The following is a 23,709-nucleotide window of genomic DNA, read 5'->3' on the forward strand; positions in this document are numbered from 1 at the left end:
GGCTCATCTTGGCTCTCCAGCCCGCATCACACAGCTGCCCTTCCTTGCCTAACGGTGCCTCTCTTTTAACAACCAGTCCCCCTAGAGCACAGCCGTGCCCTCTCCCTGCGCACGTGAACATTTGTCAGAGCGATCTCAGCTTCCACAACGTCAGCAGGTTTCAAACCATGTCCGTTTTATACATGGCGCTCGGGAGCCAAGAGCATCACGCGGAATGCGCACAACCTGGCTTATCAGGAAACAGAACATTGTGAGATGGCAGAAGCATCCTTCTCACATGACAGCATGTATTTAGAAAGAAGGAAAACCAGCGGACCCTCCTTAAACCGAAGGAGTCGAGCGCGGCAGGCTGGTGGATAAATAGCTGCCGCTCCGGGGGACGCAGACTCACCAACGACATCGAGGTGGTAGGTGTGGTTGATGGACCCGTACTCATTCTCCACCACGCAGGTGTAGTTTCCTTTGTCGGACGGGACCACGCTTTCCATGATGAGGCTCCAGTGCTGGTTTCGCACCTGAAAGAGACCGGAGGAGAGGTGGTCACGTAACGAGCTCGGCACAGAATACGAGGTACTTTGTTTTCTTCATTTGAAAAGTTGGGGGAGACACGGATGGTAAAGAGAAGACGCTCCCCTGAATCTGAAACCTTCCTCGTCGTGGGCACTCAGGATGGTGACAAGCAGAAACGACAATCGCCATCGTGGTGCAAGTCGAGCAAGTGGACGTGGACGTGTTCAGATGCCCAAGGGGGTGTGCCGTGAGGCTGTGAGGGCCCAGGTTTGGGGGCTCCGTCCGGAGGAGCCCGGGGGCCGGGAACTGAGCGCCGCTCAGGAGCAGAGCCCAGGGAAGGCGAGCTACCGCGCTGCTCACCCGCTCAGCCCCTCGGCACCGAGGAACCGCGTGCGGCCAGCACTGGGGAGCACTTTCTGTACACCAGGTCCTGCTCGGAGCACCCCTTCCCGACTCGGCTGATTCAGTCTCCCAAAGACCCCTTGGGGGAGGTCCTGTCATTGTTTCTGGAACCTCCTTCTGGATGGAAAGCCTCTCCCCCCCCCCCCAAGGCCCCCAGATGCTGTCTGGAATTCTCAAGAAGTTTCAGCTCTCATCTCTGGCGGGAGCTGAATAGATGCTACCTCTTCCTGAGAAATACACTCAGAATTCCAAACATGGGAGCAATGGATCCTTAGGAAACTTAAGTTGTATGTCCGTCTGTTTATAAACTCCTTGAGACGTCTCGGAGATAAGCCGCACATGGGAAAATGAGGCCCTGCGATTCCTACCCACAGGTCTGTCAACACACAGACAGACGGGACTCGGACGCCACTGCCTTGCTTTTAAAATATTTTAATCGACTCAAATTCTCAAGCAAGCACGATTTTTCCTTATGAGGACCAAATGCAGATTTCATCTTTTGGGTTTAAGGTTTTAATATTTCTCTCCGATTCCAAATCATTCTTTAAAGGTATTTGGGACAAGACACTCTGGAGATATGGAAAGGGGAAAAGAAAAGAGAAAAAAAAAAAACCCAGGGCTTGCTAATTTTAACCATCGGCTCAGGAATTCCAACTGACCTTCTGAATGAGTCCCCAAGCACTGCAAGTGCTTCTGCCCTAATCACATAAAAACCGATAATGCCAGCAGAGCCTTCGCGAGCACACGAGCGACGCAAGGAGCTAAGCCGGAGAACAAAGCCGTCCCGTGAGGGCCCCGTCATCGGAGCAGCTGTCCACTTGGAGAGCAGTGTCCGCAGGGGTGTGACACTGCAGGGGCGGCCAGAGTACAGCCCTCTTCATGCCAGGCGTCAGCTCCACGCACGCACGCCGCTACTGCAGAGTGGGTGGGGCTCGAAACCACGATCGCCCTGGCCGGGCAGCTCAGTTGGTTAGAGCGTCACCCCGATACACCAAGGTTGCAGGTTCAAACCCTGGTCAGGGCACGTACAAGAAGAATCAACCAATGAATGCATAACTCAATGGAACAACAAACTGATATTTCTCTCCCTCTCTCTCTCTCTCTCTCTCTCTCTCTCCCTCCCTCCCTCCCCTTCCCTCCCTCTTCCTTCTTCTCTCTCTAAAATCAATAAATAAAAAGTTAGAAAAAATAAAAGGCAATACCAGGATGATAAAACAAAATATTAAACATAAAAAATAATAACAATAAGACCGCTGCTCTGGCCAGGTGACTCCGTGGGTTGGAGCATCGTCCCGCACACCAAAGAGCTGCGGGTTCAATCCCCAGTCAGGGCACGTACAGAAGGGAACCAACGGATGTTTTTCTCTCTCTCTAAAATCAATAAACATAGCCTCAGGTGAGGATTAAAATTAATAATAATATCATTGCTCATTGTCAACAGTCTTAGGAAGGATAATGGGTGAGGGGAAGGCTGGAGTCTTCTTAACAAGAGCACAAGCAATGAATTTAGACGGAGTTCTGCGCAGACACTCAGTCACTCCGTGTCGGCTGCTGCCTGTCACCCAGCCCTCCATGGGGATAACCACGGAGGTAGTTCCAGAGTCCAACGCCAGGGAGCTGATGGCGGACACGCCCCCTCACCGTCACAGGTGGCGTGTCTGGCGGTGAAATGAGTCTGAAGGCAGCAGACCTGCTCTCTGTTCCCGCTGGGTCGTCGGCTTGTGGCACAACCCAAACAAGAGGCACCTCCTCTCAGGAAGGGTCAGCCCCTTCTGTGCAGAAAGCATCCAAGGGGTTTCTCAAGGAGAAGACACGGGTGCTAAGTGTTCCCGCGCCATCAAGACTCTAAATCCTGGCCCCTGGGTGCTGCTGCCCCGGAGCTGTGACCTCAGTGCACGGGAGGCAGTGCTAGCTCCCTAGTTCAAGGGCAGTGGGCTACAGCGAGACCCTCCTTCTCCCCAGGCTCTCAGGAGCATCAGGAATGGGGCTCCCCTGGCCTCGGGGGGACCAGTCACATGGATGGGCAACGCGGGGGTGAAACCACAGGCCCCAACATCACCGAGCCCCATGATCCAGCCTTTAGCCCTGCTGTAAATATTCAGTTCTTTGAGCCCTTACTCAAATGTCATGCCCATAAGCCCTTAATCAGGGCTAGTGCCTGTTTCTGGACCCCATCCAAACAGTCGATGTCTTTCTCGCGCCTGGACCCAGACTTGGCACACAGAGCATTCCAAATGGAGCTGAACCTCAACGGACAGGGGCGGTGCCGTCCGCCTCTGCCCAAGACATTAAGTCTTGGCACAGGGGGCCTGCACCCAATACCACTGCCATTTTTAACCCAGGGCCTCGGGGCCGCCCAGCCTCTCCCTGGGGCTACCGCTTTCCACGTCAGAGCACTCTGCAAGGGCAGGTGCTCCCGAACAGTTACTTCCTGCAGACGCACTGCAGGCACCAATAAGTTAACATTTATAAAGTTCTTCCTCAGCCCTGGCTGGCGTAGCTCAGTGGACTGAGCTCGGGCTGCGAACCAAAGTGCCGCAGGTTCGATTCCCACTCAGGGTACATGCCTGGGTTGCAGGCCACGGCCCCCAGCAACCACACACTGATGTTTCTCTCTCTCTTTCTCCCTCCCTTCCCTTTCTAAAAATAAATAAATAAAATCTTAAAAAAAAAAAAAGAGCAAGTCCTGTTCATTAGGTATTCTGTGCAGGGAAATGGGAGCCACTTCCTGGCATGGAAAGGCATGCTTCCCTGCTTTAAAAAAAAAAAAATTATTTCTCAACGAGACACATATTTACCAAACAAGGTGTTCCTGCCCCTTCCAGAGACCTTAGTACTCAACCAATATTGCCCCACGCAGGACTGTTAATATTTATTTTTTTCCACCGCCGCTCCAGCAGGCTACCTTGACACAACCAACTGCCAATCCCCAGTTTTATGAGCTGTGGCACTTTCCCAATGGGTGGCCTCAGAGGCCAGCTACAAGGGGACTGCTTGATAACTTTGGAGGGGACATCCTCCCCCAACGGTGGTGGCTGAAGGAGAAGTGAAAGCTAGCCACAGCCACCCCATCAGGGCAGAGAGCAAAGGTGCAAAGAGTCTGGGGTCATTTCAGTAACTATTCCGTGTACACCTGCAGAAAGCACCCCGAGACTACAGTGTAAAGATCCTCTTCAATGTGTTCTGAATTCCCCAGCTTTCCAGCGCTCCGTCCTCTCTGCCCGTGGGGTCAAAGGCACACAAACCAGCTTTGCTTTCACGGAAGAGGAGCATAATACCCAACAAACACGGGAAAAGACAGGGAACCTCATTAGCATCCAGGAAATGCAAATGAAACCAATAATGAGACCCTGTTATTCACCGGCTAATTAACAAAAATTAGAAAGATCAGCGCCACCAAGGACTTGGGGAGGGTAACGGAACAGAGACTGGGACAGAGAAAGGAGCCATAAAGGGAGACAAGCCTTCCTCTAAAACCATCCGGCAGTGCCTATTAAAACTAGCAACACAGGTTTTTTTTCTGACCCAGCTCATTCTACCTGTAGACACCTAGCCTGCCGAGAAAACAGCAAGACGACTTCAAGGCACGTGGACAAGGCCGTTGCTGCGAGCACTGGGCGGAGCAGTAAAACCCAGGCATCCGACGAGGAGTCGTTCAAACGCCTCGCTCATCCTCTACGAAAGGGAGCTCATCCCGACGGAAGAGCGCACGGCCATTAAAAAGTGAGGCGGTCTTATGCCCCCACCCGGCAAGACAGCAACAGTTACGGAGAAATGGAGAAATAAGTGGGCTGCATCTACACGTGAATATTCATGCTCCCGTTTTGTAAAAACAGCACACACACACACACACACACACAGCACGATGGTGTGCATAGGCCTTAATCTATAAGCATGTCTGTACACGCACAGTTCAAATGAGAAAAAAAAAATGTATTAACATACTTTACATAATTAAGTGGTAGGATTGTATTTCTTTTTTTCTCATTTTCAATTTCAAATTCCAACAGAGACTCCATACACACACACACACACACACACACACTGCAAAAAACAGCGCCCCAGAGCTCCGCGGGCCCCCCTTCGGCAGCGGGGGAGCCCCCACAGAGCACGTGGTCCTGGCCTAGCCGGAGAGGGGAGGAGCCCCGCACCCGCCAGCACAGACACAGCCCCTCCCAGCCCCGCCCACCGCCCGTCTGGGTGGAACTCCTCCTCAGGTTCGTCTGCCAAGGAACAGAATGAGAGCATGAGGCCTCGAAACTATACTCACTAAAGGCTTTTTAAAATAACATTTCAATGCCAAAACAAAGCAGATCGCGGCGAACGGCCGAGACTCCCTGACTGGTGACACGAACACTGGATTCCTCCAACATTCCACACCCATCACCGCCAAGACAAGAGGTGGCCCAGACAGGTTTTCTTCGGAATTCTTGTGCTACCTAAACCTTCCCAGGTGCCTGTTTAACCCCCAGCTACCTTCAGGTGACAACTGGGAATGTGGATTTCATTTGTATGAAGACACCAAACCACCCAGGTGAAAGGTCCAGGTTTGGATTCCACATTGCAAAAAAAAAAATCCAGACATTTCCAAATACCCAGGTGTTCGATAACCAGGCGAATAAACATCTAGAAGCTGGAAGGGAAGTTCTGCTCCGTGCCAAGCCGATGAGCACCGTGTCCGTGTGCTGACGGGCACTGCCAAGGTCTCCCTCCACAGGTGTCAGGGCCCGGAAAGGCAGCAAACCCTTTCACCGTGGCCTTCACCGGGGTGCCCCATGGACCACAACTCGACAGAGACCAACTGCCATCACAACACATGAAACCTCCCTCTCCCGGGCCAGACCCCAGGGGCCAGCAGGTGCCTGGGGATTCCCAGCCACCCCTCCTTGGATGTACACGCCAGAACTGAGCTTACACGTGTCCAGGGCCGTGGCCCCGACGGCCGCTTATCACCACCCAGATGGGGAGGGAGCCAACACCTGTTTAATGCTTAACCGCCAAGAAGTTTGCTTTTCAGGAGGTGTCCACAGGACAGGGCGGGGCGGGCTCTGTCTGGGCAGCGGGAGAGACTCTTCCCCTCCGCTCAGCTCACCATCCATGGACCCTCCAGAGGTCACGGGAAGTGAACGGCCAAAGGCAAGGCTGTCCTGTGAGCTGTCGGCTCCCTGCAGACGCCCAGCAAGGCGCCCTGGGCGGGGCAGCGTGCGCACAGGGTGCTCGCTGCAGCTCCACCCCCGGTGCAGACCCGAAGGGGCTGACAGCAAGGACTCCAGCGGGTGTGTGGGTGCTGATGTCCAGGGCTGCGTCGTGCACAGCGGGCAAAAGGCACAAACAACCTGAGCGTCCATCCACAGGCAGATGAACCCATACACAACATGCGGTCTCCCCACGGGACGGGATGTGACTGAGCCATAAAATGGAACGGAGCTGATTCACGCCACGACCGGGCTGAACCTTGAACGTCTTCAGTGACGTAAGCCAGACACGAAAGGACAAACACCCTGTGCTCCCACCGGAGACACCTAGAGCAGAGGCGGGAAGTAAATGAGGGGTTTCTGGGGCCTGGCGTGGAGCGGGAGGAGGGACGGGACATTACGGCTTACTGGAGTTACAACAGAGGTTCTGTTGGGGGAGGTGGAAGAGTTTGAAAAATAAATGACAAGTTTTATGTTACGTATATTTTACTGTAATTAAAATAGCCCCAAGTTTGCGCGCAACAGTCCACCTTGGCCCATCTGATAGCAACACGCTCTTGGGAAATGCTTCTCATTTATCATAGCTGAGCTCGTAACACATGGACCCGCATGTGAAGAGAGCTATTTAGTAAGAGCTGGAGTACAATACGGTGCAAAACTGCCTGAGCCCAAGCAGCAGCTCCCGCAGCTAGGAGCTAGGTGACAAGGCTCATTTATTAAAAGGGGCAAAAAATGACAGCGCCCACTTCTCTGGGCTGTGCAGGGGACCACGTGCACGGAACACTGGAGGCAGGTGACATAGTCAAGACACAGGTAGGACAGTCAATCCATGCTGGCTTCCGCATCACAGACCTCATGATCTGGGACTGAAGCTGAAATGCTGAGAAAAAGCCGAACAAAATATCAAAATATCGACGAGTACGTTAACAATGATATTTCCAAATAAGCAGACTTTGGGGTTAAGCATAACATCGAATCAAAAGTCTTTCTTAAAGATGAGCCCTGGCTGGCGTAGCTCAGTGGATTGAGCACCGGCATGTGACCCAAAGAGTCAGTGGTTCAATTCCCAGTCAGGGCACATGCCTAGGTGGCAGGCCAGGTCCTGCTGAGGGGTGCACAAGAGACAACCACACACTGATGTTTCTCTCCCTCTCTTTCTCCCTCCCTTCCCTTCTGCCTAACAATAAATAAAATCTTTTTTAAACCTTTAAAATGCTATTTAAATAACCTAGACAATGTAAACCTAATGAACCTACTCACCAAAGCAACCAGTTCAGTTTTGAGTATAAGCAAGTAGTTTTTTAAGTTGTCTTTTCTCAGATCTGCAATAGACCTGGAAAATAATGGTCTCCCGAGGGGCTCCCTCGGGAGGGTCTCCCTCTGCTCTGCCGAGGGGCTCTGTGGGAACCCCCGGGTGCCCAAAGCGATGGGCTCCAGCACCAGTTCCAGGGAGAGATCTGCCCCGGCGTCCCTCTGGGTTCTCATGGGCTGAGTAATGGCGTGAAAGGCAGTTTCCGAGAATACTCTTCCCTTCTGGGTGTAAGTCATTAGCTGAGAAGGAGCTGGGAACTGAGGTGGTCTATTAGTTATCTCAGTCATCCCCTTGCTTTTCTGCATTAAATTGTAATAACTGTTCAGAGTCCCAGGAAATATCTAACGATAAAGGTAACCTCTTTATTTTAAAAAAAAATCTGTGCTGCCGTTTAGGATGAAAAATGGTCAATGCTGCACCATATCATGGTCATGATATGGGGTTGGCCAAAAAAATAAGCTTAGTTTTTTTTTCCCATACTATGGCTCTGGCAGTGCTTAGTTGTCTTTAATTTCATTCAAAACAATTTTGTTAGATTGCATTGTGACAGCTGTTCTTATGAGCATGCATTTAAAAAAAACTGGTGGCGTATCAAAATGGGTGATTTGGGGGAGCAGCCATTTTAACATCAAAGACGGAAGAAGATATGCAATATTTTTGGAGTACTGTGCTTCATTATTTCAAGAAAGGTAAAAACACAACTGAAATGCAAAAAAAGATTTGTGCCGTGTATGGAGAAGGTGCTGTGGTTGATCGAATGTGTCAGAAGGGGTTGCAGACTTTCTTGGTGCTATTGTCATTTCAACCAAATACTCTCTGCTGTGGGGCCGTCTGGTGCATGGGAAGATGGTTAGCAGCACCCCTGGCCTCCACGCACTGGAAGCCAATAGCAACATAGCGACAGCCGCCATAGTCAAAATACCCACATCAACGAAGTTCTTGGTGAAAATGAAAAATGTCTTTTATTGTATGGAAAAAAACTAAATGCACTTTCTGACCAACTCAATACGAAATCAGTCTGAGAGCCGGAAGGAATCAGGGGTTCAAGATGATCGAGCCAATCCAGTCACTTTAAGGGCAGGTGACCAGAAACATAGTCACCGAGGCCGGTGGCCGGGCGCCCTGTGGGGCTCAGGCACTAGTCCGACCAGGGAGGCACCGTTCTGCTTCGAGTCGAGCTCTATCATGCTACAAAAGGAGTAACGTCCAACCAGCCTGTGCCCACATGCTAAGAAAAACAATAATTCCACTCTTAATCGCCTAAGGACAGCACAGCGTGAGTTCTTTGATGAGCAGGACTGAACTGCAGAATCCCAAATGGCTCTATCGGTCATTTTAATTAAATAAAATGAGCTTTCTGTCCCATTCCATAATTCCCTCTGATTGTGTGTGTGTGTGTGTGTGTGTGTGTGTGCTTTTTTTCCCATTCCCTTCTGCCTTCATTGGCCACGTTCGCGTACCATTTCAAAACAAGCTGAAAGGCGATGGATGAGGGCCAAGGCGCCCAGTGCATAAACAGGTAGAAAGAACGAGGCAGGCAGCTGGGCTGCCAGAGCACCGCTGTGGTTTATGGGATGAGATGTAGGAAGAAAAAAAAAATATATCACAGAAATAACACACACTTGTTTGCAGAAACTCTCAGGTCTGGCTTTCTGGAAAAACACATCTTGGAAAACTTGACACCTTGCTCCTTCATTAACTGCAGCGGCAGCGGGCGGCAGTCACAAGTGAGAGGTATGGGGACACATCAGACCCCTGCGTGTCCACGGGGTCTTCTGACTTTGGGGGGCGTGCCGAGCAATGGAAACTACAAACTGTCCAAAACAGAACGCCCTCAGTTTAAAGGTGCAGAAGCACGGTTCTTTAAAAGTTTAGGTAGGAGGAAAAGTTTATGGCGCTCATACGGAAACACCCGAGGGGAAACTGCCCGTCGGAGGCCCTGCTCCCGCCTCTGCTCAGTGCACACACCTGGAGGAAGGGGCCCCGGGAGCCAGGCAGCACAGGCCTGAGCCTGTGGGTGGGTGGGTGTCGGTCTCTCTGGCCTCCCACGACCTCACGGACTGGGGGTCTGGGGTGGGTCTGACAGACTGTTCGTGCGGCTTAAACTTCCGGTGACTACATACTCCCAGGAGATGACAGATCTCCGTCCTGCCCTTTCAAGTCCCAGAGGCCTCTGGGCTCAATGATGTTTGTTCCCACGCACTCAAATGCCACCTGCCTGTCAACTCCAAAAATGGCTCCAACAGGAGGCAACCAGAACACTTGGGTCATCTGTGCCTCCACGAAGACGTGCTACAAGTATTCTGCTGACGGCTCCTCATTTTACTTTTAGAGCAGGGGTGCCCTTCATTCAGCGAACGTTGTCATCGGTAATTAAAACCGAGCTGCCTGCACCTGTTCAAAATCAAGCAGCGTGCTCTCATCAGGCACCCGCAGCCTCCCCGCACCTTCCCAATCACTGATTCGATTCGGAGCTGCAGAAGGCTCCTTCCCCGTAATCATGAGGTTGGTCCTGTCTGAGACCCGGAGTTTCCAGAGGCTGATCATCAGCCCTTGGTACTTATTTCCAAGGGAGGGAATACGTTGACCACTGGGATTTTGACCATCATTCTTCTCCTTAAGACGTATTTATTAATAAATCGCGGGAACTGCCTCTGTTACGCTGCCAGAGAGCATCTGGTGGTCAGAACAAGCCCAGAAACCACGACGTCTGACAGCGTAGCTCTTCCTCTACAACCAGCATCACCGAATGAAATCTTTGTCTATTCTTTCTTCGGGGCAGAAAAAAAAAAAAAAAGCCAGCCTTCCAATCTCACTGCACCTGGTCTGAGGACTGAACTCAGAACAAGGCGACACATCACCCTCCTGCTTCTTCCTCTGGGCAGGAGTCGTGGCAGGCAGCTGAGGTATGTCCCCTTTCCCAGGGTCAGGGCACCACCTGCCCCCCCCAGCAGGTGCCACACCGAAACTCCCCGACACGTGCTCTTAGAAACTTGCTCTTAGGCTTTCCCTACCAACTCCTGGATGCTGGCTTCCAGACAGCGATTTTTCAATGCTAAAACAAAAGCCAAACATTTTTGCAGAAGAGAACAATTCTTTAAAGGTGAGTAACCACGTGTGGTATTTCAGCAGAGGGCTGCAGGGCACTCTGGGTGGAGAGAAGCCCGTTTAACCACAGCTGTGGTGGGCAGGGGCTCAGGTGCCGTCGAAGGTGATTTTGGCGGAGTTAAATGCAGGTGAGAGGAGCGCCAAGAAAACCCTTCCGGGTCTCCCGCTGCCACTGGGAGCTCTCTCCTGTCTGGCTCTGCAGGGCCTGTGGTCTGGGTGGAAGCGTCCTCTATCGTACCCACTGTGCAGGTTTCTCAGATGACTCCCCCTGGGATTCCCGTGGCTCCTGATAGTCATACCCTGGGGACATTTCCTTGCCTAGCGACTTGCTTCACAGTAGCAAGCAGCGAAGTGGCGGGAGGCGCTCCCCTGCCTAGGTCCCAGAAGGCGGGCGCTGCTGTCTCCCGCACGCTCTCTCCCCGGCTCTTCCTGCCTGCTCACCCCTGGGAAGCCAGCTGCCATGGAGAGGCCCCGTGGCAAGGGCCGGGGGGCGGCCAGTGAGGAGCTGAGGGCTCCTGCACCCAACAACCTGCAAGGGAGTGTGGTCCTGGCAGCAACCACATGGGTGAGTCTGGAAGCAGATCCTCCCCACCCCACGGGATCCCACAGAGGAGAACCCAGCCTGCACGGAAACCTTGATTCCAGTCCGTGAGAGGCCTCAATGTGAAGGCCCAGTAAGACGCCCCTGCGCTCCTGGCGGCAGAAGCGTGTGATAATAAACACGGCTCTTTAAAGCCGCCACCTCTTGGGGTGATTTGTTACCCAGCAACAGGTAACTAATACGTGCATTCATGCTCCAAATGCACCCAAGAATTTCATAATAAGGTTCCTGAAGTCTTCTTTGTGTAATAAATTCTTTTTTCTCTCTCTCTTTTTAAAGAGAGGGGAAGAGAGGGAGAGAAACATCGATCTGAGACAAAACCATCCATCGGCTGCCTCTCTTACATGCCCCAACCAGGGACGGAACCCGCAACCCAAACCCGTGCCCTGACCAGGAATCAAACCGGTGACCTTCAGCTTTGCATGACAACGCCCACCCACCGAGCCACACCCGCTAGGGACAAATTCTTCAAATTCTTCCACTCTGTACTAAACAACTTGGCAGCTCCGCCTCTCTCCGTCTGAGACACCCTTCCTCCAGTCTCAGCCCGGAATCCTTCCCTTTCTCTGAGCGTCCCAAAGAGCCAACATCACCTCTCCCTGCACGTCCACAGGGCAGCTCGCGCCTCTGACTCTACCCCCATCAGTGCCCTGACCGTCAGCTTTCTTGCCTGCCTTCCCCGTTGGACAGGAGTCCCTCCGAGCTGGACAGGAGTCCCTCCGAGCTGGACCTGTGCTGGACGCCGAGCCTGGGACGGCGCCTGCCACAGCGGGTGCTCAGTCAGCACCTGCTGAACGGGTGAGCCGAGGCCTGAACGGCATCCACAGGCATCGCCAAGGAGCCGGCTGTCCGATCCCACCCCCCAATGAGCGAGCGGTGAGACTACAGTTCACCGCGGTCCCTAACGGGCTGCTGAGCACCCGTGAGGGCGGGAGACAGGGAAGGGAGGCTGCTTCCGTCGTCTCTGCGGCTGCCCTCTTCACGCGTCGCAGTTCCCTCTCCAGCCGCCAAGGCAGGCCCCTCCGCGGCTCCTGCAATCCTGCCCGAACTTACGCGGCAACCACACTTACGCTCCTCACATTCTGCTGCAGTTTTAGTTTTATAGACCATAAAGCATATAGAAAACAGACTCTCAACTTTCGACCCCTCTGTTCTCAAACGCGCCTCCTGGAAAGAACAATGCAAATGGGGATTGTACTCGAGAATTACCCGCCGGCCCAGGCTAGCTTTTTTTTAAAAGTAGCAAACATGGAAATGACCGATTACGACCATCACTGGGTTGTTTGTAGTTCCTTCTAGTCCCCGGCGAACTTCTGGGGACTTGCAAAATGAACAGATAACAACGCGTAAGACAAAGACTATTTTGAAAGCGTCACTCTTCTACCTTGTAACCTCCAATGCGATGCTCCTGTTTGAAGTCCTTGCCGTTTTTCAGCCACCGCATCGTGGGTGTCGGGTGCCCCCCGGCTGGACAGCGAAACTTGACTGTGTTGGCCGCCGGCACGGCGTGAAGCCGCTTTTCCATCTTATCCGTGTTGGTCCAGTACGGAGCTCCTGTTTGGGGAAACAACATCACGAGGTTGTTGGACAGAGAACTCCAGGCCCCACCGCTCAGCTCCTCATACGCGCGATCATTTTATTCTGTATGCAAACGATCCGATGTTTTCCAACCCTGGGGGTAAGATTTACGTCGGGAAAAATTTTCTGACATCGGATCCGGCTGGAGGCGCCTGGACATGGACCACTTGCTAGTTTAGGGTTATTAATGGGGGCGGGAAAAAGTAGCTGAGGTACCTTCTCTCCTTGCTCTTAGTGCCAGAATTTAAACGTGGATTGAATCATGTTTTAAAAGGTTACTTTATAGACTCCGTGACAACACATACAACAGCTGAGTCCTCCCGAAATGTAACATTTTAGATGGCCACACCCAGGAAATGATCGCACATACACACTAGTCAAAACAAGCTGTGCTCGAAACCCACGCCAGTGTATCCGTGGGAGCTGCACTTTCCAGGTTCGTCAACAGTGCAACAAACACCATCCTGGACAGACAGAATTCTCCAAGGCACTGTCCCTTCCCTGGTGTTTTTTTTTATGATAGCCAATAACCAAATATATTTTAACTTTCTATACGCAAAAATGTGTTTTTTTCCTCTCCAGTGGTGATGGTGAATGCCATAATTCTACCACCATGTCTAGGCAGATAGAATTAATAGGCGGCTACAGATAAAAGTTTAAGTTGTACCCTCTAAACAGCCCCAAAGTCACAGGTATGAGTGACTTTTAAACTCCAGAAAGGAGGGAAGTTTTTTAATTCATCTAATGAAGGACAGTTTGTCTACAGGAGAGCCACAACATCCACCTGAAATACTGCTGTAAATTACCCATACCTGCAACACCAGCTAATGACCACTACTGACTGAATGTCCTTCATTTGACAAACAGAGCCCTAAAAGCTCTTACACGTGTAACACATTCATCCTGACAACAGTCTGACGAGACAGACATTACTGCGATCCCTGTCTGCAGACAGGGAAACTGAGGCACAGAGACATTTTAATTAATCTGCCCAACGTGACAAAGGGAGGAAGAGATGCAGCCAGGAACTGAGCCCAGACAGTCCGACCCCAGAGCCCACGGTCTCTGCCCCCACTCCAGCCCGCCCACTGCTGGCGAGAGCCAGGGGCTCCCCGGGCTTGGAACCCACACCCTGCACCGGCCAGCCCCAGCCAAAGGCACGCAGCCGCCTGTACGCCTGCCCAGAACTCCCACTGAAATCTCACACAGCATTCAACTTCTCACGTGTATGTCTCTGCCTTAGGAAGCAGGGAACCAAAAATCCCAGTAGCCCCCTAAAAGCATCCTTTAATGAGGCCCTGGACATTCTAGAACATTCCAGAGCACTGGCCTTCTAGAAGGCAGACTCAGAACGGCTTATTTCGGATGACGATGATTAGACGGAGCAACAGCACACACACTGCCCACAAACCAGATGCAAGAAAGCTGGCCCGGGCAGGAGCGTCGTCCCTGATGTGCATTTAGACGGCTCCCGCTCTGTCCTGTGGGTGGCGCTGCTCGCTCCTGGGGTTAACGATCCCCTTCCCTCAATGGTCAGGCTTCAGCAGTAGAATCAGGAGCTGGAGTAACTGCACCCACAATTCCACCCACTACTCCCACCTGCCTCACCCCTGCCCTTGAACCTGCCATAGAGGGCAGCGCTGGGGTCTCTTCACAAGGGCACGCTGTACACCCTTTCCCTCCACTAGCGGCGGTGTCCACGTGACCCGAGACAGAGCAACGTGACGCAGAACGGGTCACCCACAAACACCAGAGGGAGAAAGGCCTCGGGGAGGGAGGGGGCGAGGCGGGCCGAGGGAAAAGGCAGGGGGCTGCACTCGTTCCTCGAACCCAGGCACCTTGGCAACTTGGTAGCCCTCTGGCTTCGGAAGGCGACGGCCCAGAAACACAGTGTATTCTTCTGCAGGGCTCCCCGGGGTGTACACGATTCCTCCGCAGCACAAGACACCCAGGGCCCGGCACAGACCGAAACAATGCCAGCCACCTTTAAGGTTACGAGGTTCTGCTTAGGAAAATCCGTCCACAGCCACAGCCACGAAAAAGAAACCATTAAGAGCACAGAATAAATAATGCGCTTTGTCGCCACACAAAGACAGTTACAAATCTGGCCTAGACGAAAAAGCGTCCCTCGGGTGTCTGCACACATGTCATTTGTTTAAGTAAACACAAAAGCCTATTCACACGAATCAGCTAAATGTTAACGTAGCGGTGCTTCCAGAGAGGATTGGTTGGTTATAGCGGATCTTGTGGAACGTCTTGTCTGTCTTACGTAAAGGAAATCAACAGGTGTGTGCTTACAGGCCATTAGGCGGGATTCTGATGTTCCCTAAAGTGTCAAAAAGTGGGAGGTAGCTGCAGGCTCTGGGAACGGTGCTCCGTGGCTCTGCCACTGGGCTGCGCCGTGCCGACAGTGTGAGGCCGCAACCCACGCACAGGATCACCCAGATGCCACGGGCCCACGCAGACCTGGCAGCCAGCACCTCTGGCTTGGCACCTGAGGAAGGACTTCAGGGCGAGGGCGAAAGGATTTTGCTGGAATCTCTGGCAGGTGGCCACTTCGCTGGGGTGAAATTTCAATCATCACCACCACACCTATAAGATCTGCTCGTGCAAAGCGGATCACACAGCCGTGCAGCAGGTGGTCTGGGCACCCAGCTGCCGGGCTACTGTCTCCGAGGTCCAGGGTGGGCGGGGCCCTCGTCTAGTCAAGAACGTAGAGACAGATCACCTACAGGGCTGTCACTCAAAACCTGAATTTAGCCCTGACTGGTGTAGCTCAATGGACTGAGCATGGGCCTGCAAATCAAAGGGCCGCTGGTTCAAATCCCAGTCAGGGCACACACCTGGGTTGCGGGCCAGGTCCCTGGTAGGGGGCACACAAAAGGCAACCACACATGGATGTTTCTCTCCCTCTAATTCTCCCTCCATTCCCATAAGTTGTGACTAAACAGAAAGGGCTGTCAAGCCACGCTGCCACGTTGTTGAGGTTCCCAGTGTGACAGTGAGGCCCCACCCTGCCTTGGGCGAGTGCTGACGTCACACAGGCATGATGCTCTTTTTTGACTAGGGCCTGCCTCTGAGAGGTGGAGCTCATGGATTTTTTTAATGGGCACGACGCTGAAGGGGAGGAATGATTTTATTATTTTACAACGGCTCTTCCTGAGATGAACCAGTGTTACGGGAAGCTTGAAGAACCTGCAAGGTGTAGAAAAATAATTACACTGTAGGAATTCTGTGCTTGTGTTTCCTTCATCAGCGGCCTCCTGTCCTCTGCAAACTCGCCATCTTCAATAGTTCCTGCTATTTCAGCAGCCTAGACGCGTGGCAATGACAGGGCTCCCCCAAAACACAAGGCAGTAGGTGAGAAACGAGGACCAGGCTTCCTGGGGAGGCAGGCCCCTGTCATACTGAGGCTGGGGATCAGCATCCATAACTGTGATCTGGAGAAGGAATGCGTGTAAATCAACCACCTACAAAGGTGGAGATCACCTTGGCACACGGGAGGTGCTTGGTACAGATGTATACTCAGCCACTTTATTTAAAAAGAACCTGCGAGCCAACGCCACATCATGTTGCTTGAAAGAAAGGTATGGCACCCACTTGGTACCCTTCCCTGGCGTAACCTCAGGGAGACAGGAGCTGAGGGGTAAAGCCAATTCACAGAGGGGGAGCGTGAGGTCACCCTCCCGTGGCAGGAGGACGAACTGTACCCAGAAGATAGGTACGGCCCCCTCTGCTCTGGCCTTCTCGGCTCTTTGGATGGAGCATGTAGCAAAAGAATGATGATGCTCTTAGTCACCATATGCTAATGAGGAGGTTAAAGGAACAGAACCCGCCAAAATAAATAAATAAATCTAGTCCTCGGGGTGGAGTACACCGAGCCACGCTCCTCTCCTGAACCGAAACTGTCCCGGTGGGTGTACCCGTCAGAGTGAAGGGCCCGACTCCAACCCAGCAGAGGTGTCCCCAAGACGCGGCTGGTTGAACGGGAGACGCATGCATAACCCAGCAGGGACTTCTTCACGCAGAGCTCCCTCGACACAGACTTTCTTCGCCAGCACCGCCCCTTCTTCGAGGGGCCGCCTCCGTGACTTACGTAAGTTTGCATCACCAGGCCGTTTCCACTCTGAGAAATACTCCTTCCGGTGTCTGCTGGCCAACAAGGGGAGAGCACCTGGGAGGCACAACTGGAGTGGACTGTAGCCTGTGGCCTATCGGGGGGGATGGGCGGGCGGGTGGATGGGTGGCTGGATGGGCCAGATGGGCAACTGTCAAAAGCTTTGGCTATAAAACGAGGCAGCTGAACCAAATGTTTTGATAAGGTCCCTCCCAGTTCTAATGCTCTTTCCAGGTATCTCTGTTCTGGGCAGATATTGATTCTGTCAACAAAAGGGCAGGAGGAGAGGATTTATTCTGACCCTGCAATTTAAACTTAATGGGAACACGTAGGCCGCTGCGCCCGCCCCTACAAAATCCCCTACACGTCTGAATGCTGACCTCCGAAGTTTATGGTCTCCCTCTCTCTCTCTCTCTCTCTGAAATCAGAAAGAGAGAACCCGGCCCAGCAGTTTAAAGGAAAACATGGAATCATATTACCACTGTACCAAAAGCGACCTCAGTGACCATCTGGCCCAACGGCTGATGGGATCAATGTCACCTAAAAGGTTAAGTGATTTGATCAAGGTCACGCGGCCAGGGGCCGGGCGGAGGCTACACCAAGTCTCCAGCTCCCTGAGCAGTGCTCTTCCCGCCGCTCCGGGCTGCCCTCTGAACTCTCCCATGGTAATTAAGTCAAAAGTTCAAGATTTACGTGAGCCGTGGGCGCTGATGACTGCCAACTGTATTTTTATTGATGCAAAAATAAAAAAAGTAAAAAAAAAAAAAACAACACAGCCTGTTTCAACTCCTAGATTAAGTCTCACAAACTCCCCAAAGCCCCACTAAGGCCTCTGTCTTAAGTCTATAATTAGGGCCTTTAAAAATATCACTAATCAGGACATTTGAATGCTCTGACCCCGGGGTGGAGGGCTGTCTCGGGGAGCCCCCGCCCCCCGCCCCTCCCTCCATCCTCACAACAGACCACAGTTCATTTGTTTTCGGGTTTTCATAAATTAAGAGAAAACAAATCTAACAAAATATGGAGACGTGAGTGAGGGTGTAATTGTGAGGGGGAGGTGCTCAGAGAAATCTCATTAAAAGAACGAACTTGCTGACCGGTGAAGCATTTGGTAGGAAAAACACGAAAACAAGCCGGGCAAGTGCAGTGCCTGAGTCCCCTGGGACACCAGTTGCCCCATGGGAGTCTCCAGGACCCGCCTTCAAAAGAAAGCCCTCCCCTTGCTGTTGATGCTGTCTGATGGAGGGCCCCCCCCTACCCCGAGAAAGAAAAGCTAATCATTCAAGACTCCCGGCCACAACCCCACGCCTGGCCTTCCCGCTGAAACACCCAACCCCATTTGTGATGAGCTTCCCATTCCATGAAGGAATTCCAAAAAAAAAAGAACTGTAAGAAGACTGTGTGCACTTTGGTTTTGTGTGTTTGTTTTTAATTCTTGGACACCTCAACATAACTAAGAAACCACCCTTTACCAACTTAGAAATAACGTCTACCAGGTGAACATCCCAAGTAGAGCAAAGGTGACTAGAAACCATTATCGGCAGATTCATCGATGAAAGGAGTTTGAAACCCCAAGGCCAAGAACCTCCATCTTCCCTCGTTACTTCCAACCAAATCTGCCTTTCTCCCCGACACACACAGGTACGGGCATCGGCTACAGGTCTCGACAGGCATGACGCCAAAATGGGAAACCGCCTCCGCTTGGTAGAAAGAACCGCTCCGGCGGCAGGAACCCCGTACAGCTGCGGCGCCACCAACCCCCTCTGGCCGAGAGGCCCCCCTGAGCTTTCTGTCAGTCACGATCGTCCCATCAGCAAAGTCTCAGGCTCTTCAGAAACATAAACCCCTTGCACCCAAGTTGGGGGCCATGAAGATCATTCCCACCGCATGAACATCCATGTCAATGTATTCCCTGCCAGATAACCCAAGAAGACACCTAGAACAAGGACTTGTTCTTGTAAATTATGCTTTCCTTGGCTAAACGTGTAGAACCGGAACCTTGTAAGCCTGCCACCAGGATGCATTTCGAAATCTGAAACGGCACGGGATTTGAACCGGCAACCTCATGTCCCGAGAAGGGCTGTGTGTCACTAAGGGGCACGTGCGGTGACGTCACTTCCTGGCAGCCTGGCCTCTAATGACATCGCGGGATTGTTCTGCTCCGGGAAGTGTCCAGCGCCAGTAAGACGTGAGGTCACCAGCTAGTCAGCTGCTGAAACATGGCCTGAGTATACCTCTCACACCTGGGATGGAAGAAGGGGGCTTAGGAGAGTGGGGCAAGTTAGACCAATGAAATCAGCACATGCGGGGGGGGGGGGCTTTCTGACCCCAGAGCAGCAGGACGGTGATGGATGATGCCGTTTGTTAAAACGGGTCTTGGGGGCCACAGTGTGGAAAACCTCGAGAGAAGACGAAATTAAACACGCTTCAACTACAGAACACTTCAGAGCCTGGATGCTGCTGACGGGGGCCGAAGTCTCCGAGAAGGGGTCCCGGCAAGAGGTGGCTTCCAAGTCCATTTCAAAACACAGCCCATTCTGGCCGCAAACTGCTGTGGACCAGCTTATTGGCTTAAAGCGGACGGCCGTTTTTAATGAGACCCCTCATCAATGATCAATGAGACGTGTGTGAGGACTGTAGCTCCACCAAGTATTTATTCTCCACCCGGGGCCGGTCCTGGCCGGCCAGAGGCAGCCCACTGGGGAGCCGGGTCTGAAACGCCACGTGACGATGCACGTGAAGAGGCAGATCCCCCAAGCCGAGAGGCCGGATCTCCTTGTGGGAATGAGGACACTTGCCACAGGAGCCTATAGGGGGCCTGGGTTTCGTCTGACTGAACTGAATATATTGCCAAACACCCCTGCTGAAACCAGGTCAGGCCTTGGCGTTAACAGACACCAGCGTCGTGGCCAACAGTCAACAATCCTGCCTCCATTGTGCCCATTGCTCCACACTTTCTGTACGTACTCTGCAGAGAATCTGCGAAGACCCCTACCTGGCAGACAGGCTTGCCTTTCGATACTTAACCACCAAAATAAGTTAAACCATCATCGAGCATACCAGCCGAGGGAATAAGCAACAAGGTATTTCCAAGCCTGACATACAGACCTGACATCGACCCACCCAGAAAGAGGAAAAAAAAATCTTCAGAAAAGCCCAGCGATGTCACTGTCAGCACGGGGTCACCGGCGCGCCGTCTGTTGAACGTCACCGAGGAGGAACTCTCAGACACGCCCCAGTGGCGTTCCCAGACCATCAGAAGGCGCCCCAGGAATCCGAGCGGACAACAGGCATTTTCCAGGTGGCTGGAAATGCCAAGAATGCGGTGCTTCTACAGTTTTCCCTGTTAATCGGGTCAAGCATTTGACATTGGAGGTGGCAAAAATCGTTGCAATGGCAACATCCCCTTCCCCGCCTTGCCAATGACCCTGGCCCTGGCATTCCTCTGTCCCCACGGGCCGCAGCTGCTTCATCTCAGCCGCCCCAGGCTGCACCTGTGAATCAGACCAGCCTAATCACGCGAACAGATGGCAGAGGCCGAGTAGCCAGCTAAGAACGCCGGCCATCGCTTTAAATCACGTCTAATGTTTCACAGGCACCATCCAGAGGCGGCTCCCGACAGCAGTATCTCCCGGGGACAGCTAACACCGGCCCTTAATCACCGCCCAGCACCCCTTTCAGGGCAGGGCCTGTGTCATCCGAGAGCTAATTACCAAGAACCCCGGTTGCAAGGTGAGGGCATGGCGAGTCACCCGATGAGGGCTGGCATTCATGAACTGGGGCATGCCGCTACCGGGCCCTTCTGCCTGGGCACTGGGCAGTCGGGGCTCAAGGTCAGGGCGCAGAGCTGCAGGTCCGAGGCAGGTCATCCTTCCGATTCATGAGTCAGGGTTCCGGTCACTCGGCCTGCTTGTTGTGTCCCCACTACCTCGCTGTCCCACGTTATCACTTCCCAAGCATTGTGTCAGGGCATCATTGACCGTCTAGTGCCGGTCCCGGCCATGGTACGGGCCGGCAGGATGGCGCAGCTCCCAGGCACGCCAACATGACCAAGCTGACGGCACCAGCCGTCTCCCAGTCAGCAGCCATGGTGCCCACGGGTGGGTCCCACTGCAGACAGCAGTGCCAGCCTCCACGCTGCACCCCCGTCGCCACCCTGGGCACTGAACGAGGGGCGCTGTGATGGGACGTGCGACAGGCCCACCAGGAACCGCAGCTGTGCTGCTTGCTCCCTGATTATGAATTCCCACTCCATCAAACAGGAATAGCTCTTCCCTCCACCCTGTTGGGGTGCTGGGGGCTGCCAACGGAGCCAGCAGCCCACAGAGAGGCTGCCCACAGCAGGACCTGGTCCTCACTGCCACGGTCATTCACTGCCTCCCCTGCCGGAGCCAAAGACCTAATAAGAAGCGAGTGATGTCTTCTGATGCACCAGGGCGTTATTATTAAAACACAACAGCCTCACTAGAAGGTAGGCACAAATCACAGTGGAAAACACCCTCACTCGCCTCATTACCCACCGTTTTATGGGCAACCGCTCGGACAGTGCACTCCTGTTTGAGGCAGATCCGTGCACGTGAACCCCAAAGCCAGGGGTCCTCCCACTTGAGGGTGCATCAGGCTCACCCCCACGGTTTCGAACTCCGTGGGCCTGGGGTGGGGCCTGAGAAGTTTCATTTCTCATAAGTTCTCAGGGACGTGTGCCAGGGAACCGAGCCCCACGCTTCCTCTTGCCAGAAGCGAAAGACCATATAAACCAAAACGTCTCCCTTCCTGACCACACTGCTCGGTCCTAGCAGACTCAGGGACAAGTCCAGTTCCCACGTAAGAAGAAACACGTGACGGCAGGTGTTTGACGAGATCGGCGTTCTCTCCTTCCCCTTAAAAACCCTGGGCCTGTGTTTAATAACTAGTTGTCTTTATTACTTAGGCCTTGTTTAAATTGATTTCATGGACTGAAATCCTTTTGAGGAAACATAGAATATAAATCTAAACAACAAACGCCAGTGGCGAGCACAGCATCGCTTTGGGACCCTGCCAGCCACGGGACTGGAAAACACAACCAATTCTCCGTATCATCTTCTTTATTGTACGCTCGCAAATCTTTTTCTGAGCGCTGTCCAAATAGGAGCGCATCTGATTTTCCTAACAACCCATCAGATGTTGTTGTTATTCCCATTTTACAGTTGAATAAACCGAGGCACAGGTGTTCCATGACTTGCCCAAGGTCACCCAACTTGCAAGCGGTGGCAGGCTTTGAACTCAGGCTCAAATCCGTAGCTGCTGCCCGTTCCGAGCAGCCATGCTTCCTCATCAAGTAAAGGCCTCCCGTGTGTCAGTGCTTGGTATTTGCCCTTAACGAAGCCAACGGCATTCATCGGCCCCCTTTTCTATGGGCCAGGGAAGGCACACTTTCCTTCTTTCTGCTCCGCATGCGACAGTATTTTAAAAGCCGTGGCTTCTCACTCTCAACACCACCCAGGCCATTCTTGGTCATGGGACCATCCTCTACATCGTAGGATTTTTAGCAACCCCTCTGGCCTCTACCCACGGGACGCCACTAGCACCCCGCCCCTGTTATGACAATCAAACATGGCCCACTGTTCCACAGGACGAACGGCCCAATGCATCCCAGAGGAGGGAGAAAAAGAAGAATCCCCTCCCACCAGCGGAGTATCCCTGGGGTGAGTATGGCACCATCGATGGTTACAGAGAAAACCAGGATGTTCTGGGGGTCTGCCGTGTCCCCAAACAGTGAGAAACCAGAGGGAAAGAGAAAACCGAGGAAAGAAAAGTCGTAACTGCGCTCACAGGAGAGCGGTTTACGGACACGACAAGAAAGGACAAACGGACAGTAGCGGAAGGTGTACAGCAACACTGGTTTATTCTCAGAATTGAAAGTCAGGGGAGTAGACACAGCGGAGAAAGGGGAGGGGAGGGTCAAGGGCGGGGCCTTGCGAAGAGTCGACAGGAAGACAGGTTAGAGGCAGGGCGTCCCACCGGGCTCTCCTCTCGCGGGGACCTCCGGGGGGACGGCTGCTACTTACTCTTGTTGTTACTGTTCTCGCCGATGAAATCCTCGAAGCCGTCTGTGTCGTCCTCATCGTCTCCGGAGGAGATGGCATCTGCGTGCAAAACAACAGACCCGTGGTTGTGTGTCTGCCGAGCAACAGGCTCCCGGCACCTACAGCTCGGTCCCTCGGGGTGGCGGCGGCCCAGAACCCACGCGTGAAGCCGGAGACCGCGTTCGGTTAGATGGTCTCCGCGGCTTCGGTTCTCTCTCCACGAAGACAGTTGGTCTGTGTTAAGATTCTCAATGGTTTTCCCTTTCTTTCTCACTAATGTAAACACTCTACAAAGCTGGATATACAGAAACTGGGTTTTAAGCTGCAAATGGCACTCAAGTCCCCAGCAAACTCTCGGGCAGAGCGCTAACCAAAGATTCTTTCCAGCGAAACCTTTCAGCGCTCAGGGGGTCTCCCTCGAGGAAGGAATTATTATTAGTCCCTAGGAAAACTCGTTCCTGTGTGGTCTTCCCACCATTTACTGAGACTGTGAAAACAAAACTTTAAACTCGGCCAGCAAGCAGGGGGCCCAGGCAGCCCCCCTTACTGCATTGAAAGGAGAATCCAGGAGAGAAATTCAGTTTTAATCAAGGAAACCCGAAACCTTCAGCACCCAAATTCCATCCTATATTCTACATGCCATGGGTGCCGGTGGCAGGGGTTGGGGCCAGAAGAGCGTTGTTCTTCTAGAAAAGCGTGCTGTCTTTCAAGTATCACTTTGCACATGAGAACCCTGTCACCTCCAATGACCGGCCTCCCTGATACACCAGGTCCCGAGGAAGAACTTCAGAAGCAGATAAAGGTAACAGACTGTGGAAGCT

The 23,709-nt window shown here is 52.9% G+C and overlaps 1 protein-coding gene across 15 annotated transcripts in view; it reads right to left on the reverse strand.

The window, feature by feature from the left end:
• FGFR2 (fibroblast growth factor receptor 2) overlaps positions 1-23,709 on the reverse strand; it is a 100,119-nt gene that overhangs the window by 49,547 nt on the left and 26,863 nt on the right. For 6 of the 15 annotated variants that reach the window (XM_036027401.1, XM_036027406.1, XM_036027399.1 and 3 more), the window contains 4 exons: positions 22,871-22,948; positions 16,803-16,880; positions 12,513-12,682; positions 392-515 (listed from right to left, as the gene is read on the reverse strand). In XM_036027401.1, the coding sequence (XP_035883294.1) occupies positions 392-515; positions 12,513-12,682; positions 16,803-16,880; positions 22,871-22,948 (450 nt within the window). The remainder of the gene's footprint in view (positions 1-391; positions 516-12,512; positions 12,683-16,802; positions 16,881-22,870; positions 22,949-23,709) is intronic. The other 9 variants (XM_028512412.2, XM_036027404.1, XM_036027408.1 and 6 more) reach the window with 2 other exon arrangements.

The sequence above is a fragment of the Phyllostomus discolor genome, chromosome 5 (genome assembly GCF_004126475.2).
Source record: "Phyllostomus discolor isolate MPI-MPIP mPhyDis1 chromosome 5, mPhyDis1.pri.v3, whole genome shotgun sequence".
NCBI lineage: Eukaryota > Metazoa > Chordata > Mammalia > Chiroptera > Phyllostomidae > Phyllostomus > Phyllostomus discolor.